Raw genomic sequence first — 17119 nt, forward strand, 5'->3', positions numbered from 1 at the left:
GCCCTGAACTAGAGACCGCCAGAGAGAGCAGCCATGGGATTAAAAACAACAACACAGTCATTGCAAGGCTGGAGAAGAAAGCTCTTTGCCTGGTGGTTTTCCCCTCAGAAGTGATTTGGGGAGCAAAACTAGACGCGGGAAGTATTCCCTCAGAGCCACACACAGAACAGACTGCCCATGTACTGCTCTCTTCAATTTCACTTGAAGGAACAAACCCCTCTGAGTGAAGCGGCACAGGCCACATGAAGGAGAACGAGCTCAACTCACAGCCATCGAGCCGATGCCCACTCATAGCGACCCTGTCGGGCAGGGTAGAACGGCCCTGGGGGTGGGGGAGGGGAAGTGCCATCTTTCTCCGGGGGAACCATTGGTGGTTTCAAACGGCCGACCTTACGATCAGCAGCCCGAAGGCTCCTGAGAGTCAGTGTCAAAGCCTTCTTTTACCTGCACGTCCCGTTCACTCCCAGCTGACTGTGTCCGCAGGGCAGGAAAGGAGAAGACACAGGCAAGAATGGCAGGAGGGGTGGCAAGGAACCCCTAAGACATGGAGGGAAACTACTGTGGATCACAGAAGCCTGGGTGTCCTGGTGATTGTTAAGAAAGATTCTTTAAAATTATGTAAAATGAAATCAGTATCCATCTAGCACAAACTTTAGAGGTGATTTCAACTCGAATAACTCCTGCACACGTCCCACGGCTTGATCCATCTTCTTAGCTTATCAAGTTGTTTTTTTTTTTTAATTCTAATCTATACATACCATGGCTTTAGCTCCACTATCCTCTGTCAGGCTTCCTGCCCCTGTAAAATTGTGTCTCAGCCCCGCCCGCCCACCCCCCCTCCCCCTGGCAGGTCTGTCCTACAGGGTCACTATGAGTCAGAATCCACTCAATGGCAAGGCGTTTTTGTTGGTTTATTTAATCCTCTTACAAATGTGGTGAGGAAATTGTCTGGAACTTTATCCGGGTCACTGATAACGTTGTCCCACAGGCCAGGACCGGTGACCTATCTATCAGTCAGTCTGCCCAAACTCCTCCAGACACATTGTAAGGGAAAAGAGGAAGGAGTTTTCAGTGGATTTCTAAAATTAAGTGCTGTCACCACTACTGGAAGAACAGAGGGCTAAGCTACAGTCGCATGGGAAAGCTTCACGGTTTCTAGATCACGATTCTGTCTGCGCCACTGGTTCGATGTCTCCGTTTCCTTGGTGTCGTCATTCACCAACCTAACAACAATACCTAACATCGGCATGCCACTTTAGACATGCCAGGCATTGCTTTAAACGCTCCACTCTTTATTGCTGGTTATTGCCATTTTATTTAATCCCTATAATGGCCTCTTGAGGGAAATACTGCTGCTGGCCTCCTTTCAGATAAGGTTACTGCACCGTACACTAGTTACGTAACTGGCCCAAAGCACAGAGCTTGTTGGCGTTGGGTGCCGTTGATCAGTTCTGACTCACAGTGACTCTCTGTGCACCAGAACAGAAGACTGCCTGGTCTTGTGCCACTGTCAGTCCATCTCGCTGAGGGGCTTCCTCTCTTTCGCTGCCCCTCTGCTTTACTGAGGGACTTGTCTCTCCCAACCACATGTCCCAATTATGTGAAAAGAAGTCTCCCCATTCTTTCCTCTACAGAGCATTCTGACCGTGTTTCTTCCAAGACAGATCAGTTTGTCCTTTTAGCAGTCCGTGGTACTTTCAACCTTGATCAGCACCATCATTCCAACACACCTGTTCTTCCGCCTTCCTGATTCAGTGCTCAACATTCGCATGCACATGAGGAGACTGAGAACATCAGGGCTTGAGCTGGGTGCACCTGAGTCCTCAAAGTAGCCTCCTCGCTTTTCAACACTTTAAAGAGGCCTTGCGCAGCAAATCTACCGAATGCAATGTGTGCTCTACCTGCTGCTTCCGTGAGCATTGGCAGATTTCTTGACAACTTCAACATTTTCTCCATTCATCATCCTGTTTCCTGTTGGGCCAGTTGTGAGGATTTGGGTCTTCTTGACATTGAGTCTTAATCCATACCGAAGGGTGTCATCCTTGATCTTCATCGGCAAGTGCTTCAAGTCCTCCTCAATTTCAGCAAGCAAGGCTGTGTCGAATGCTTATTGCAGGTTGTTAATAAGCTTTCCTCCAATCTTGATGCCACATTCTTCTTCATAAAATCCAGCTTCGGGAGGGAGGGGAAAAAAAAAAGAGGACCTGATGCAAGGGGCTTAAGTGGAGAGCAAATGCTTTGAGAATGATTGGGGCAGGGAATGTATGGATGTGCTTTATACAATTGATGTATGTATATGTATGGATTGTGATAAGAGCTGTATGAGTCCCTAATAAAATGTAAAAAAAGAAAAGAGGAGAAAAAAATGATTAGGGCAAAGACTGTACAGATGTGCTTTATACAATTGATGTATGTATATGTATGAACTGTGATAAGAATTGTATGAGCCCCAATAAATTATTTTTAAAAATCCAGCTTCTATTTTTACTCAGTATACAGATTGAATCAGTATTGGGAGAGGGTAAAACCCTGTTGCACACCTTTCTTGATTTTAAACCATACACCATTCCTCTGTCCTGTTTGCACAACTGCCTCTTGGTCCATGACCAAGTTCTGCAGGAATGCAACCAAGCGTTCTGGAACTCCCATTCTTCTCCTGGCCATCCCTAGTTTGTTATGATTCACACAGTTGAATACCTTGGACTAACACAAGTGAAACACAAGGAAACATCTTTCTGGAATTCTCTGCTTTCAGCCAAGATCCATCTGACACCAGCACTGATATCCCTTGTTCCACATCCTCTTCTGAATCCGGCCTGAACCGCTGCCAGCTCCCTGTCACTGTACTGCTGTAACCATTGTTAGGTCATCTTCAGCAAAATCTTACTTGCATGTGAGATTAATGATATTGTTCTATAATGTGAGCGCTCGGTTTGCTTTCTTTGGAATGGGCACAGATATGACTCTCCTCCAGTCAGTTGACCAAGTAGCTGTCTTCCAGATTTCCTGGCCTAGACTAGGGAATGCTTCATCAGCCTGCTGAAATGTCTCCGTTGGTATTCCATCAATTCCTGGCGCCTTGATTTTGGCCAATGCCCTCTGTGCAGCTTGAACTTCTTCCTTCAGCACCATTGATCCTTGCTCATGGGCAACTCTCCTGAGCTGGTGGAGTAATGCTGACTAGTTCCTGAGGTACAGTGACTCTGTGTCTTCTTTCCATCTTTTTTGATGCTTCCTTCATCGGTCGATATTTTGCAATAGAATAGTTCCAGATGGAAACTCGAGCTTGGATTTTTGTCTTGAGTGCTTTCCATTTAAGATGTGCTGAACATTGTTCATCCTTTTTAATTTTTTACTCTAGGTCTTTGCACCTTTCATTCTATTATTTGGCCTTGTCTTCTTGAGCTGCCCTTCAAAATTCTCTCGGACTTCATCATTTCCTCCATTTGCCTTAGCTACTCTACGATCAAGAGCAAGTCTCAGAGTGTCTTCCTGTGTCCATTTTGATCTTTTCTTTCTTCCCTGTCTGTTTAATGTAAATTTTCATTCCTCGTGGATGAAAGTCTTCTGTCGTTAGTTTTTGAGGCATCAAATCTGTTCTTGAGGTGTTCCTGAAACTCAGGTGGGATATCTTCAAAGTCATATTTTGGCTCTTGTCACCCAGGTGGTTATAGAGAAATTAGTATTTAAACCCATGTACCTGGTGTCAAAGTCCATATTCTTAACCTTTACAAAATACTATCTCTCCCATTCCAGTCAGCACCCAATCAATAACTCTCTGCCTTGTCCATGAGATATCACCAAAGTGGCAAGGACGTCCTCAGTGAAGTCACATATCACAGAGATTAGTGTGACATAATTTTGAGCCCTCAGTAACTAACTTGTACTCAGTCCATGGCGGACTTTGACTCTTTGTTGACTCATTTCTTCCCGTCACACAAGCTACTTCTTCCCGATCATTGCTGAGCCTGCTCCTGAGCATGGCCATGTGTAAGGAGGCACAGACTCACTCTCACTCTGACTGCTTGGCTGGGGTCTAGAGACTGGCTGCCTAGCTTGTCCTACTAGATTTAAAGGTTCCAAGGCAGAAGCCCCAAAACCACCTGTAGGGCCCTTAGTTAGAACAGGCATGTCAAAGGAGCAGGAGTTAAAAAATAGTCTATTCTGAGTGCCTCGTTAAACACAGGCCCTTAGTTTGAGAAGCCTTGCCCCACACTGCCAAAGGGGAGCAGTGGCCCTTTGTCAGGGTCTTTGGTATTTGAGGGAACGGAGTTTTGGTTTAGCAATCTTCAGGCTCAGAAATTTTGGCATCTCTCTCCCCCCTCGGAGCTGGAGCAGTTATAAGACTTGAGGCAGGAGTCAGGGAGGGTGCCCAGGGTGATAGGCAATGAGCCAACAGTTATCAGTGCTGCTCTGGGCAGCGGAGAGCCATGCCCTCCCCACGTGGTTGGGGGCTTTTGTTTGTTTCTTAACTGTGAATTGGGTGGAGGTTTCCAGAGCAGAACCATGTTCCATTCCACAGTCCACACACACCTTGTTGTGGGTCACCGATCACAATCCACCCAATGCAACATCTCTTACCCACTCCCGCCCATTCGCATTTCCTTCTGTCCTAACCCTCCTTAACTTTGTCCCAGGGCAAATGCTGCCCTTTTGGCCTCCAATGGTTGGTTTTCCATGGTGTGTGCAACCTCCAGATGTCATTGTTCCCCAAGATATTTCCATTGTCCACCCAATAATTGAGTCACAAGGGTGAGCTCATCTCCAGACCCAAAGGGCAAGCAAAGGCTACCGTCTGTGGAGCTCCACCAGCCTCCATCCAACCTGCAACCCTGGTCTCCCCTGTGATTTTCCAAGGGTTTTTCCTTTCTTGCTTTTTTCCTTCTTTAAGAGAGGTAAAACAATGATGCCTTAAGAATTAAATCCAGCTAAAACAAATGACTGGGATTTGCGAGGCAAAGTTTCATTTGGAAAATTCTGGGAGAAACCTAAGGACAGCTAACCTGTTTCCCTGAAAATAAGATACTGTCTTATATTAATTTTTGCTAGGTCTTATTTTCAGGGAATGTCTTATTTTTCCATGAAGAATACAGTTCACATTTATTGTTTATTGTTTTATTAAAAGAGACCTTGCACTTCCTGTCTTCCCTGGCCGCACCCACCACTACGGTCCAGCGTCACGGTAGCTTTGAGGGGCCTTATTTTCAGGAAGGTCTTATTTTTGGGAGTACCTTATATTTCAGCAAGAGGCAAAACTGTAAGTGGGTCTTATTTTCTGGGATATCTTACTTTCGGGGAAACAGGGTAACAGTCTTGGAAGAGGTAGGACTTCTGTCCAGGAACAAAAGTGTTGACTTCACCATTTACACACTCTTTGGACAGAAAGTTTCAACAATCGGTAAGTGCTGAGGCATTGACAACTTCCAGGCTATGTTTTGTCTCTAGCCCAGTGTTTAGCCAAGGTTTCAGTGTTGGCCCATTTCTCCAGAAAAAATAAGGTTAGACGAGAAATTAGCTCACGGGGGTGGGGGGGAGGTGGCAAGTTGAGATCGATTCCCAAGTCCCAAGGAATTCAAAAGACTCAGACAAAGTATTTCTCCATTTCCAGGACTCCTACTAGCGCCATACCTAACTGGAGTGCTTTGGGCGAGGGAATGACAGCATGTCCGATCCTGTTTCCACTATCAATCTCCTCTCTCCCCACTTAGTCTCAGCCCACGCCATTCACCTCTCAAGTGCCAAGGGCACCATCGAGTCCTTTCATGGGGTTGGGGCTCGCGACCAAGTTCCCAGGATCCCCAGGGGTCATTTAGGGGCCCACTCTGGGGGCATACCACTCGCTGCTTCTCTAGATTGCCTGGAACCATCCGACACAATCTACATCCAAGGTGAGGGTTGCCCTCACCCTGGACGGCCCTTCACTTTACCAAACAGGGACCTTCCCCAGGAAGCAAAGTCCTGGGCTTCAGTCGTCGGTGTTTCCGTTACCTTTCTCCTAAAGCGTCCCGGTCTAGAAGCTCCGCTGAAACCTGTCCACCATGGTGAGCCGGCTGGTATTTAAAATACCAGCATCAGAGCAACACGCAAGCCACAACAGCATGGAAAAGGCCCCTGCAGTGTAGTGGTTACACGTTGGGCTGTGATGCACATGGTGACCAGTTTGAAACCGCCAGCAGTTCCTTGGGAGGAAGACTGGGCTTTCTATTCCCATAACAGTCGCTGTCTCGGAAACCATCATGAGCTCTGCCTTGCTGGGACAGCAATGAGGGGGGTTTTATTGGATTTTTGAGTGGCCGATGAGTTCAGAGTCTCATTTTAGGGTGATGGAAATGTTCTAAACCGTGATGGTGGTGAAAGTGTTATAATCTTGTGGATATAAATTTTTTAATCACTGCACTGTACAATTTAAAAGATGAAATTCTATAGTATATTAATCATATCTCAATTTTAAAAAAGGATGAGTCTTACAAAATAATGGCAGGAAAGAAAATAAACAGAATCAAAGGTTCAATCAAAATTTTGTTCCATAAAGATTAGTCTTTATTGGGCTGACAGCTGGTGGCACTGTCAGGTACGCACTGAATTGCTAACCACAAGATTAGTGGCGGTTCAAATCCACCAGCCGCTCTGAGGAAGAAAGACGAGGCTGTCTGCTCCCACCAAGATGTACAGCCTCGGAAACCCTGTAAGTCAGAATCCATTCAGTGGCAGTGGGTTGGGGGTTCTGACTTTATTTGGCCATAACATTTACTGCTTCTTTTCCTTCCTCCCAACTTTTAAAATGTTTAATGCATTCTTGGGAATTATATTGATAAATACAATGACATAACCTTTCCTGGAAAACTCCCACAGCCATGAAAATGCAATTTCCGAGGTCATGTCCACTTGACAGTGTTACTTGATCTCTTCCCCACTTCCGAAGTAGGTGTTGGCCCCAGAACCCACTAAGTATCCAAAGCTAACACTTTATACTGAAACGTGCTGTTTGCCGGCCACCTCCCACTAGCACAGCCAGGGCATGCGGGATGAGCTGAGCGCCAGGTCGTTTCTTAAGGTTATTAAATTTTTAACAGACTTAATTGAATTCTGCAAGGAGCTCTGGTGGCATAGTGGTTCTGCATTGGGCTGCTAACCTGCAGTGTCAACAGTTCAAAACCACCAGCTGGAGGAAAAAGGAGGCTTTCTACTCCCTTAATATTTACAGTCTCGGAACCTCACAGGGGCAGCTCTACCCTGCCTTAAAGGGTTGTAATGAGTGGGAACCACTCGACAGCAGTGAGTTAGTTTTTGTGTAACTTGAACTTAATTCGGCAGCCTTACACTTCTGCAACCCTGTGGCAGGTAATTTGCCAAACAATATAAGATCATAAAACAGTCTCTTTGAGCTAATGTTCTCAATCAAGCCAAGAATAAATCAAGTGGACCCTTTTGAAATTTTACCTGGGTACACGTCAAGAGGGAGAAGGAACCAGAGCATCACAACCTGCGGGCCCTGCCAGATAAGAAGGTCACACATGTTCTCCTCTCCCTTTCTTTTCTCCTAAAGCCTTTGAATACCCAAGGCGCTTACGTAGAGACACGAAGTCCATGCAAAACCATCTGAGTACCAGGGCTCCTTTCAGGTCTTTTCTCCTGTTACAAAGACTTTCCTAGAAAACCAAAGAGCTGAAGAATCATGACCCGCAGGGAAAACCACACAAACGGCAGTAACCCCTCGCCTGCTGCCGCCCAGCTACTGCCAGCTCAGAGCAGAGCTGTCCCATGCGGTGTCGGAGGCTGTCGTGTTCACAGACGCTGACTCGCCAAAGAAGACAGTCAAGGCAGCCAACAGAGATGTGCGGAAATGCTCATGATCATTAGCCAGACGCGGCCGCTGGGGCAGTAAAACAGTTTAGGCCACTGGAGAAAGAGGTGTGGAAATTCCTCAAAAAACTTCACCCTACACGTCTGTGGGTGAAGGAATGTAGGAATAAGCCATGGCACAGGCGCACACCGTGAACTACAGCACAGTGCTCAGAAAACAACGACGAGCTTGCGAAATACCTCCACCATACGAGTAAGAATGGAAACCATTAGCTGTGTGAAACGGGGCAAACACGAAAGGCCAAATATTGAATGAGACCATTGTTAAGAATTGGCCACTGAAAACACAGTTTCTGATGCCCGTGGGGTCAAGGTGAGTCAGAATGAAGGCAACAGCAACATGCTGTATGGGTCGAGCGATGTCCACCTGACCTGGAGAGCCACTTCTCTCAGTGTCTTCCTAGAAGAAGCCAGTCACACCGCTGGCAGGGACAGCACACAGACGGACGTCTCTGAGCCAATATCTCGGTGCCCGTCCCCTGGGCCTTTGATGAGCAGTGCTCCCCATTGGCGCATAGAGCTGGTGAGTGCCAGAGTCACCCCAAGGACCCCCACCTGGGCCTACAGGCGCCTGCAGATGACATGCCCCCTTGGCAGGGGGCACAACTGACCTCCTTTGATTACACAAGGGCAGAGACTCCAACTCCACACCAACCAACCCAGACCGACCCCCGAGGTGGAGGTCACCCTCCATCCTTCTCGCACCCTATTCTGCAGTCTTTTTCTCAGCTAGGCTCCATTGTGCTTCGCCATGGCCAGTCACAGACAATACCCACAATTAGGGCAGTTGATTCGGAAAATTAGCAGGATCAAAAACCTTGAGGATGCAGTCTATGACCCACGGCAGAGCCTCTTCTCAGCCAGCAGCCTCTTGTCTCTCTGGCCCGCAGGCTCTGCCACATGGTCCCTTGGCTTCTGCCGGGTTCTGCCTCACAGTCTCACGGTCTCATGATCTCAGAGCTACTACTCCTCTGCTCTGGCGACTGTGGTCTCAGCGTGGCATGACGTCTGGTGCCACCGCCACCTCACGCAAGGATCTAGAATGTGCTCCGCTGGTGGTTCTTCTTCCTTGACTGTCCCAGAAATTCTCTCACCCTGCTTCTGAGGTGGCTGTGTTATACACAGAGGACCGACCACACTGACCTCTCGGTGCTTCACGCACCCTGCTTGCACGGTCCCACCCAAGCCTTTGGTGGAGTTGGAGAGAAGGGAAAGGAAGAGCCACATTTCTTTATTTCACCACACAGACCCGGAAAAGAAGGTAACCATGACTTCTCATACACCCATCCTCCAATCCTCAACAAGTGTCCACATGTGTCATATGTGTGTATGCATATCCACATATATGTACAAGAGGGTACTACCCCCCCCCAAAAAAAATGGAATTGTGCTGGGCAGAGCAGAGCTTTCAAGTACACATTTTTCCCACTAGGTGAGCATCAAGCAACATGCTCTGAGTTAGCGCATCCAGTGGCGTCACCTGGGAAGGTTCACTCTGGTCACAGTGAATTATTTTTGTAAAAGCTGTTTCACTCAAACGTCGTGTGTGCGTGTGTGTGTGTGTTGGCCAATTTAAGAGAACAGTGTGCAGCTGTGACATTTTATTTTATGCTCAGGAAAACTGCCGCAGAAACTGTTATAATGTTAAACACAGCTTCCAAGGACAGCACTATGGGAAAAACTCAAGTGTACAAGTGGTTTTCTCATTTCTAAAAAGGTGAAATGCCGATTGATGACAAACCTGGTTCTGATGTCCATCAACTTCCCAAATGGATGAAAATGTCAACTCATATTACATTTGGAGTTCATTCCACCAGATCAGACTGTTGATCAAGCTTTCTATTTAGAGGTTCTGAAAAAATAGTGTAACTGTGTGCGACCCCAAAACAGGCCTGATTTGTGGCGGACGGGGGACTGGTTTTGCCACCACCTGCTCTTACAGTCATCTCAGTGCACCCGTGTTTGGCAAAAAAAAACAGCATGCCTCTCTTGTGCCCCACACCTTGCTCACCTAACCTCACTTCATGGGACTTCCTTTTGTCTCCACAAATGCAGAGGGACATGAAAGGACAGCGATTTGATGATGTAGAAGAGGTGAAGAAAAAAACGAGGGAGGTGCTGTCAGCCATCCAAACAGATGAGCTTGAAAAAAATGCTTCCACGGACAGAATCACAGATTTTGAAAATGTATTAAGTGTAATGGAGAGTACTTTAAGGGTGATAAGGTAGTTTTGTTTTTTTAAAAAAATAATACATAGCTTTGGGGGAAAAATTCTGATTTCTTTTTGGATACATCCTCATATATATGTTTATGTAGATACAGATATCAAGAGACTTCAAAAAGTTTATGAAAACAATTCATTATCTTTTGATGCCATTTTTCCATAAACTTTTTTAAGACCCCTTGTATATTTATGGGTTTTTCTTAAAAATATATTTACTGTATGTTTATATCAATATACCTTACACATAATACCTCATGCTTCATAAAAACACCTCCCAATACTTCAGCATGTATCTTCCAAAATAAGAAATATATCCTATGTATTACAAAACCATTATCCCGTCTAACAAAATTAACACTAATATTAGCTAACTCTCAGTCCATGGCCCAAATTGCTTCATGGTTATTTTTAAAGGCCAGCTTGCCCTTAACTCACAGGCTGCCCCAGCTCTGGACTCTCTCCTCCCTACTCTGGGCAGTACCCTGCCACCCCTAGTTCCCAGCACAGCTCTGAGCCGCCTCTTGAGTTACCTGTACAAAAGGTGCCATCGTTGGGAATGAAGGTCTTATTGTTGTTCGTGGCTCGATAGCCTTCGAGACAAATGCAATAGAAGCCTCCGGGTATGTTGTGACAAGTTGTGTGGTTGCCACAGATCACAGTGTCTCCAAACCGGCATTCGTTCTTGTCTGTTGACAGAATGAGACAATATGCAGAAAGCGCTTTCTTTCCATAGCATGTTCAAGAACCCAGGCTGGCCCCTGACAAGGCTCTCCTCTGTGCTCTGGACTCAGAAATCAGCAATCCATGAGAGCAGCTCGCTGCTGCACTTCCCCCAGGCACTTCTCCTTGTGCTGTGCTTCTCAGAAGGACCCTTGGGGCCTCATGAGTCCCGAGGTACGCTGCTAGCTGCAAGGTGGCCGTTGGGATCCTCTGGGGGCTCTTTGGGAGAAAGATGAGGCTGTCCACACCTGTGAAGGATTTAGCCTCAGGGTTGCTCTGAGTCAGAGGCAACACACGAGCGGTGAGTATGCTTCTCAGAGTAGTGGGCATGGTGGCTTAAAGTCATGAGCCAGGTGAACATGAAACCCAGAGAAAGACAATACCCCATTCTGGAAATCATCTTATTAGAAGATTGGGAAAAGGCAGCAAAAAAAAAAGGGAGGAAAAGGAAAACCCAAATTCACTTCCATTGAGTCAATTTGGACTCATAAGGACCCGCTAGTGCAGGGTACAACTAGCCCCGTAGGGTTGGCAAGCCTGCACACCTTAATGCAGCAGTCCTCACACTTTGTAAACAGGGGGCCAGTTCACTGTCCCCCAGACCCGTTGGAGGGCTGGACTATAGTTAAAAAAAAAACTATGAACAAATCCCTATGCACACTGCACATATCTTATTTTGAAGTAAAAAAACAAAATGAGGCAAAAGCACACAGCGGGTCGCATAAATGTCCTCGGTGGGCCACATGTGGCCCGCAGGCCGTAGTTTGAGGACCCCCGCCTTAATGGCTGAGAGCAGTATGCCACGTTTTCACCCGTGGAGCACCTGCTAGTGTTGAGTCTATGAACTTTTCGTTCATGGTCAAGCACTGTAACCACTGCTCCTGCTAAGTTCCTTCAAAAGGTCACCGTTAAAAAGGTCTTGGAGAACACCACACCAGCAGAAGCCACTTCCCTCACTCAGACCTCCTCCGCGTCTTCATGGAAGCCAGAGCTGGCGTTTACATCAATGATTAACTAGAGGACGTATTACTTCTGAGTTACCAGGACACAATGGAATTAGTGCTGAAGCCTCATCCGGAGCAGAGCTAAGGCTGCAGCAGGAACGACTCATGCTAATTGTAAGTGGCCCATGCGAATCCTGTGAGTCACCCAGTGAGGGGGAGCTGGGACGGGAGATGTTGGATAAATCCACAGCAGCCTGCCCAGATGATTTTTAATTAAATCCTTGGAAACTTGAAAGCCATACAGCCGAAGTCAATTTCCCTCCTACCTCTGTCCTGTAGCCCAGCCAAGGGCCAACAAACGCTTTCTGCTGAGGTCCACACACGATGGCAAATATTTTGGACTTCATAGTCTATCTGGCCTGTAACAAGTACTCACCTGTGCCATTGAAGTCCCAAAATAGCCAAACACAAGACATGGCCAAAGGAGCACGCCTGGGTTCCAATAAAACTTTATTTACCAAAAACAGACAATGGCTAAATTTGACCTGTGAACCATAATTTGCTCACCTTGTTCTAGCTTGCAAATGTGAGAGAAAACATCTCATCCGAACACTAAAACAAGGGCTTTTCATAGTTCACCAAACTCCTTATAATAAAATAAGACCCGTGCAAAATTACATTGTCTCCCGCTGAGGACATCAGCTATTTAACACCAAGAATCTTGTTTTGTGGATCAAGTCTTCAGCCTGAGTCTGAATTCAGAACTTACCCACACACTGGGTCCTCCCGTTGCCCATAAATCCATAATTGCAAAGACAGATCTTTTTCTCTCCTCTTTGCTGGCAGGTGGCATGTTTATGGCAAGTGGCACAGAAATCTGAAACGGAATCATACATCATATATTTCAGGAAAAGGAAACTTCAACGACCCACTCTGGACAAATTGCGAGTAGTAGACATTTACAAGAGGAAACTAAAATAAAACAGGTAGGATTTCATCCCTAAAAACTTTCAAAAGCTACTTGTTGCTCATACAGAATGAAGTGCAAATTCTTCTGCAAAGCAAGTGATGCTCTTCCTCCATTGGATCGACGAACTCCTGCAGCTGCACTGTCCCTGCTCCAGCCCTGCCAGGGACTCTCCAGGCAGGAGAGGCCAACAACTCTTTCCCCAACGTGATACTCCCCATGATCCGCCCTTGCTATAGCCGTAACGTTACCTTGACCTAGAGGATCTAGCCCTTCTTTACTGCACCCACTCGTATCTCAAGACCCAAGTCAAACGTCATTCTCTCTGAAGCCTTCCTTTCCTCCATTCTTTCATGTCCTAAACATTTTTGTGTGTTTTGCTGCTGTTGTTACAAGTATACACAGCAAAACATACAGCGACTCTACAAGCACAATCTAATAGCATCGATGGTCGTCTTTGAGTGGCACAACCTTTCTCATCTTCCTTTTCTGGTGGTTCCTCGATCATCAGTATCAGCGCACTGCCCCTCCTCAGCTTTCTGTCTCATCTTTCAAGTTGCTTCTGTCACTTGGGCCCCATAGGGACAATTTTTTTTTAACATTTTATTAGGGGCTCATACAACTCTTATCACAATCCATACATATACATACATGAATTGTGTAAAGCACATCTGTACATTCTCTGCCCTAATCATTTTCAAATCATTTGCTCTCCACTTAAGCCCTTTGCATCAGGTCCTCAATGTTTCCCTCCCTCCCCGCTCCCCCTCCCTCAGGAGCACTTGATAATTTATAAATTATTATTTTGTCATATCTTGCCCTATCCGGCATCTCCCTTCACCCCCTTTTCTATTGTCTGTCCCCCAGGGAGGAGGTCACATGTAGATCCTTGTAATCGGTTCCCCCTTTCCAACCCACTCACCCTCTACTCTCCCAGTATCGCCCCTCACACCCCTGGTCCTGAAGGTATCATCCGCCCTGGATTCCCTGTGCCTCCAGCTCCCATATGCACCAGTGTACAACCTCTGCTCTATCCAGACTTGCAAGGTAGAATTCAGATCATGCTAGTGGGGGGAGGAAGCATTTAGGATCTGGAGGAAAGCTGCATTCTTCATCGGTACTACCTCGCACTCTGACTGACTCATCTCCTCCCCTAGACCTCTCTGTGAGGGGATCTCCAGTGACCGACAAATGGGCATTGGGTCTCCACTCTGCACTTCCCCCTTCATTCACTGTGGTAAGAGTTTTTGTTCTTATGATGCCTTATACCTGATCCCTTTGACACCTCGTGATCGCACAGGCTGGTGTGCTACTTCCATGTGAACTTTGTTGCTTCTGAGCTAGATGGCTACTTGTTCACCTTCAAGCCTTTAAGACCCCAGACACTATCTCTTTTGATAGCTGGGCACCATCAGTCTTCTTCACCACATTTGCTTATGCACCTGTTTGTCCTCAGTGATCGTATCATGGAGGTGTGCACCCAATGATATGATTTTTGTTCTTTGATGCCTGATAACTGATCCCTTCGGAACCACATGATCACACAGGCTGGTGTGCTCTTCCATGTGGGCTTTGTTGCTTCTGAGCTAGATGACCACTTGTTTGTCTCATGCCTTTAAGGCCCCAGATGCTATGTCTTTTGATAGCCAGGCACCACCAGCTTTCTTCACCACATTTGCTTATGCACCCGCTTTGTCTTCAGCAATCATGTCAGGAAGGCGAGCATCATTGAATGCCAGGTTAATAGAACAAAGTGTTCTTGAATTGAGGGAGTACTTGAGTAGAGGCCCAATGTCCATCTGCTACCTTAATGCTAGACCTATAAATATATGCACATAGTTCTATTTTCCAATAATCATATATAATCATATTTACATATGTACATGCCTGTATTTAGACCTCTATAAATGCCCATTTGCCTCTTAGTTCTTTCCTCTATTTCGTTTTAGTTTCCTCTTGTCCCACTATCATATTCAGCCTTCCTTTGGATTTCAGTAATTCCTCTCGGTTATATTGCCCTTGATCAAGCCCTACCAGGCCTCCTACACTCTCCTTGCCATTGATTTTAGATCACCTCTTGTTCCCTTGTCCCTGGGTTTGTTAACACCCACGACCTTCTCCCCCACCTCCCCCTCTCCCATGTCGCCCTGGAACTATTGGTCCCAGTGTTTTCTCCTCCAGATTGTCTATCCCACTTGTCCATTCTTTTTTTTTTTTTTTAACAATTTATTGGGGCTGATACAATTCTTTTCACAGTTCATACATATACATACATCAATTGTATAAAGCACATCTGTACAGTCTTTGCCCTAATCATTTTTTTTCTCTTTTCTTCTTTTACATTTTATTAGGGACTCATACAACTCTTACCACAATCCATACATATACATACATCAATTGTATAAAGCACATCCATACATTCCCTGCCCCAATCATTCTCAAGGCATTTGCTCTCCACTTAAGCCCCTTGCATCAGGTCCTCTTTTTTTTTTCCCACTTGTCCATTCTTATAGAACACCAAATTAATCTTTCTCTGTGCTCCACGTACATTGGAACATTTCCATATCAATCATGTAAATTTGTCCTTATATCTTACTCCAGTACTGTCTTCTCTGCTAGAATTGAGAATGAACTTCTCGAGGACCAGGGTTGTGTCACGTTTATCTAGATCCTGGCACCACAGAGACACTCCAGTGATTCTTGTTGGCAAACTAGATGAACGAACATGCCTACTCCAACTCCAAAGCCAATGGAGGTGAGAGAGGAAGTCATCTGCCTATTGCACTTGCCCTTTAGGGCCGAAACGAATATGTTTAAGATGACGACAGAGAACAGACAAGACATAATCACACACACCCCTCCAGGGAAAAGGACAACAGAAACCAGAGGAGAAGGGAGACAGCCGTTGGTGTCAGAGATGAAAATAATAAAAATCTATAATCTCTCAAGGAGCCACAAGGTGGGGGTGGAGAGGAGCTGATCCCAAGGGTTGACTGGAAAGTAAATGTCTAGACAAGAACAATGGCAGTATATGCACAAATATGTCGGATACAATTGATGTATGGATAGAAACAAGAGTTGTAAGCGCCCCCAATAAAATGATCTTTAAAAAGAGAGAGAGAGAGAGAGAGAGAGAGCAGGAGGATAGCCAGGCCCCATCAGGATGATCAGGTCTCCATTATTCAGATAAACAGCAGAAATGTCTGGGGCTCAGAGTCCCAAGTCCCTCAAATCTTCCAGATGGCAACATAAGACCCAAGATCAAACAAGAATTTCCCCTGGCGGCTACGTGCGACACGATTATAGTCCCAGTGTCTCTGTAATTTCAGAAGCAGCCTGGTAAGCAGGACTTTCCAGCTGGAATTTCATCTTAGTATTGGCCCCATTACTACTCAGGTGATACAGGGCTAGCCTTCAGGCAGCTCCGGGCATAAAGCCAACAGAGAGCCAGGGATTTCTAAACATGCTTCACCATCATTGCTTGAAAACACACACACGTTAACATAAAGTAGCACGGAAAGGAGCCCAACCTTTCCTGATCACTTAATGACGAATCCACCAAGGAGTATTTCAAAATTTTATTATAAACCAGGCCATAACATATTTTTCCAACAAATTTCAAGCGAGACGCAATCTTAGAGGCCATATGTATCTGACTACGATATGATAACATTAACCACAAACGACAGAAGCCTGGCAGCCCCCAAAGAAAACCTACTTGGAACCTAGAATACAGCCAAATTCAGTTTAATTGCTTCAGGGACTCAGTAGAATATTGGGTATTACAAATACATACGTATTTTTTCTTTTTTAAAAAATCATTCTATTGGGGGCTCATAAACTCTTATCACAATCCATACATACATCAATTGTGTAAAGCATAATTTTTTTAAAACAATTTATTAGGGGCTCATACAACTCTTATCACAGTCCATAAATATATATACATCAATTGTATAAAGCACATCTGTACATTCTTTGCCCTAATCATTTTCTTTTTTTTTCTCCTCTTTTCTTTTTTTACATTTTATTAGGGACTCATACAACTCTTATCACAAGCCATACATATACATACATCAATTGTGTAAAGCACATCCATACATTCCCTGCCCCAATCATTCTCAAAGCATTTGCTCTCCACTTAAGCCCTTTGCATCAGGTCCTCTAAAGCATAATTTTTTAGAAGAAAAATTCTCATGCTTTAGAAAGACAGACTTAAATGCTAATCAAGGACAGTACATCTGCTTATGAATGTTTAACCAATGTTCAATAGCTACTGGCCCAGTTAATAATCACCTGGAGATAGGGTCACCAAATCACCCCGGATTTAAAAATGAAAGTCCCACATCCTGGATCGCCCCTCAATCCCTTGTGAGTCAGGATGGTTGCGACTGGGCTGC

The 17119-nt window shown here is 45.6% G+C and overlaps 1 protein-coding gene across 1 annotated transcript in view; it reads right to left on the minus strand.

Annotated features, from left to right (window-relative positions):
- Nucleotides 1-17119, minus strand: part of SUSD1 (sushi domain containing 1) — a 145976-nt gene that overhangs the window by 113915 nt on the left and 14942 nt on the right. The window contains exons 2-3 of the mRNA XM_075559026.1: nt 12522-12629; nt 10619-10774 (exon numbers count right to left, since the gene is read on the minus strand). Of these exons, the coding sequence (XP_075415141.1) occupies nt 10619-10774; nt 12522-12629 (264 nt within the window). The remainder of the gene's footprint in view (nt 1-10618; nt 10775-12521; nt 12630-17119) is intronic.

Source organism: Tenrec ecaudatus, chromosome 10, assembly GCF_050624435.1.
Source record: "Tenrec ecaudatus isolate mTenEca1 chromosome 10, mTenEca1.hap1, whole genome shotgun sequence".
Classification (NCBI taxonomy): domain Eukaryota; kingdom Metazoa; phylum Chordata; class Mammalia; order Afrosoricida; family Tenrecidae; genus Tenrec; species Tenrec ecaudatus.